At 62.3% G+C, this 2,742-nt stretch overlaps 2 protein-coding genes across 2 annotated transcripts, besides 1 other annotated feature; both read left to right on the top strand.

The window, feature by feature from the left end:
* Tco025E_09857 (uncharacterized protein) lies at window positions 1-719 on the top strand (the record flags this gene model as incomplete). The annotated part of the gene is made up of 1 exon (XM_029376660.1): window positions 1-719. A coding segment is annotated over one exon (719 nt), but the record flags the coding sequence as incomplete, so codon positions are not given.
* Window positions 720-1,408: 689 nt separating this feature from the next.
* Window positions 1,409-1,479: a sequence feature (GA-rich).
* A 76-nt stretch (window positions 1,480-1,555) lies between these two features.
* Tco025E_09856 (surface protease GP63) lies at window positions 1,556-2,742 on the top strand (the record flags this gene model as incomplete). Its single annotated transcript, XM_029376659.1, has 1 exon — window positions 1,556-2,742. A coding segment is annotated over one exon (1,187 nt), but the record flags the coding sequence as incomplete, so codon positions are not given.

Below are 2,742 nucleotides of genomic sequence, written 5' to 3'. Positions count from 1 at the left end.
CAGGGAAGGAGATGGCATCGGAGGCGGCTCCTTCGAAGGAAAAAGATGTCGAGGAGAGTGTGCCAAGTGATGGCAAAGACGGCGGTGACGAGAAAGCTAAACCCAAAGAAGCTCTGCCGGTCCCAGCTGACCCAAGTAATACACCGGATGGAAGGGCGGTGGATGCAGCTCAACTCACTGCCCCTTCGGGCGGCGGTGGCACTTCAGGCGAACAGGCTGGAAAGAAGGCTGAGGCGATTGCCGAAGATTCTGCAGGGCCTGCTGCCGCAGCGGCCCCAGGAGCCCAACAGCAAGGTGTAGCTGCCGCTGGCACACCGACGAGCAACGAGGAGGAGCCGCTGCCAGCAGCAGGGGACACCGCCACTGAGGCCAGTCACCCAGCGACGACGACTGGCGGTGACAGCGGCAGCAGCCCCGCGGCGCAGTCGCCGCCGGGGAGTTCCGTGGGGACAAACGAAGCTGGTGATGCAGAACAGGAGCAGCCCGCAGTCACCGCACCCAAGCAGAAACCCGAAACGAGCGGTGAGAGAGGAGAAGCCACTCAGCCGGCAGCGGGGGCGGCTGCTCAAGCGGCGACTACCACCAACTCGACGAGTGCAGCGAAGGCGGCGCCCGGCGACAGCGACGGCAGCAGCACCGTGGCCTCGCATTCCGCCTCCCCCCTTGCGCTGCTTCTTCTGCTTGCATGTGCGGCTGCCGCTGCGATGCTGGCCGCGTGAGAGACATAGAGAGACGGAGAGGGCACAGACACACACAGCTCGCCCTTCTCTGTTTCTTCCTCTCTCGCTTTGTGTGTGTGTCCCCCTGCACGGACTTTCTCGCCCTCGCCGTACCCCACGAGGCACACACACATAATGTGCTCGTATAACTATACACAACTCCACTCATGCAGGTCCGTTGGTTTTCTTCCTCTTTTGCACCCGACGAGCCGCTGCCGTCCTGCTTGGCTGCATGGGTACAGCACCGTAACTGTTTTTGTCCTTTTTATTGTTTGTTTGTTTTCATTGCTTTCAGTGGGCGACCTCTCGTTCTCTTCCTGGATTGGGCTGTGCGGGAACAGAGAGAGAGATGGAGTGTGTGTGTGTGTGTGCTGGTCGTCCCGCGTGTTGCTGCGCGTCCCCACTGCTCGGTGGACGCGCCCCCACGCTTCGGCTGCACTTCACTGGGGTCTGTTTGTTTTTGTGTGCTTCGGGTGCCCGCACACTTTTTGCAGCCCGTGTGTGTGTGTGCGATGCACTCTGCAGAGTAGGAGGGCAACTTTCTTTTGGTTTCAATCGACTGTTTTTTTGTTGTCCAGTGATTCTGCCTGCTCAGCGCCGTCCGTGCGTGCGGCGGACGGGAGTAAATACCCAGCGGCGGAGACGCAAAGATCCGTCGTGCCGCGGCGCGGCGGGGATGTGTGGCTTTGCCTCCTCCTCCTCTTCTCATTCCCCCTCCTCCTCTTCTCATTCCCCCTCCTCGTCTTCTCATTCCCCCTCCCACAGACAAGCGCCGCGCTACCACCACTGCAGTCATTCTTCGCCAAACTCAGGCACACACACGCTTTTCTCACGCCATGCACCGCCGACTCCGCGCCGCGCCGTTTCTCCCACTGCTGCTGCTCCTGCTGCTCGTGATGCACTGCGCCGCCGTGTGCCGCGCTGCTGCGGGCCGCCGTGTGTTCGACGACACGGTGCCGAGGAGGGGCCGGCGGGCGGCTGCGGTGGTGCGTGAGGTGCCGCGGAGGGGGCAGGGTGCGGCGCAGGCGTACACCGTCGCCGCAGCAGTAGCGGCAGGAGGAAAGAGCAACGAGGGCTGGGCGCCGATCCGCATCGAGGTGTCCACGAAGGACCTGGAGGACCCAACTAAGTACTGCACGAAGGAGGGTGAGAGCAAGCCGAACTTTAAGGGCGGGACTGAGGTTTGTGCAGAGCAGTACGTTCTGACCGAGGAAAGGAGGAGCACCCTGATGGACGCGGTCGTCCCTGTGGCTGTCCAGCTGCACGCGGAGCGCCTGCTCGTTCAGCGCGTGGAGGGCCCGTTGGTTGTTCCCGCGTTCACAGGCACGCAGGGGCGGTGCCAGCACTTCACTGTCCCCGCTGAACATCGAACAACGGGAGTTGCCAATGCGGACATGGTGCTCTACGTGGCTGCCGGGGCGAGTTACGAGACGTGGGCGGTCCCGTGTGCCTTTGAGTCAAACGGCCGTCCAGTTGCCGGTGCCCTGCATGTCTCGCCATTTCAACAGTTGTCTGTCATGCACTCTGCCCGCGCTGCTGCGCAGGCCATCGCCCATGCGCTTGGCTTCGGCGTGCAGCAGATGAGGGCGCGGGGCATGTTGGAGGATGTCCCTAACGTGCGCGGCAACCGTAACCCTGTGACGGTGGTGAAGTCGCCTGCTACGCTGGAAAAAACGAGGGCGCACTACGGCTGTCCCGACCTCAATGGCATGGAGCTGCTCAGGATAAACGGTGGTGCTGTGCAGCCCTACTGGTCACCGCGCAACGCGAAGGACGAGCTGATGAGCCTCCTCGGTGGGCTCACCGCCGGCTACTACACCGCGCTGACGATGGCGGCGTTTGAGGACCTCGGCTACTACAAGGCCGTGTGGGGGATGGCGGAGCCGATGGCGTGGGGCAACAACTCCGGCTGCGACCTCCTCAAGAGCCCGTGCTCGGAGAAAAGTCCCACCAAATACCCCCGCATGTTCTGCGATAAAAAGACTGACAAAACAATTCGCTGCACTTCCAACCGTCAAGCTTT

This window comes from Trypanosoma conorhini (assembly GCF_003719485.1).
Source record: "Trypanosoma conorhini strain 025E chromosome Unknown Tco_14.4_contig_01324, whole genome shotgun sequence".
Lineage (NCBI taxonomy): Eukaryota > Euglenozoa > Kinetoplastea > Trypanosomatida > Trypanosomatidae > Trypanosoma > Trypanosoma conorhini.
The sequence above is the reverse complement of the archived record's forward strand: the minus strand, read 5'-3'. Positions and strand labels throughout refer to the sequence as shown.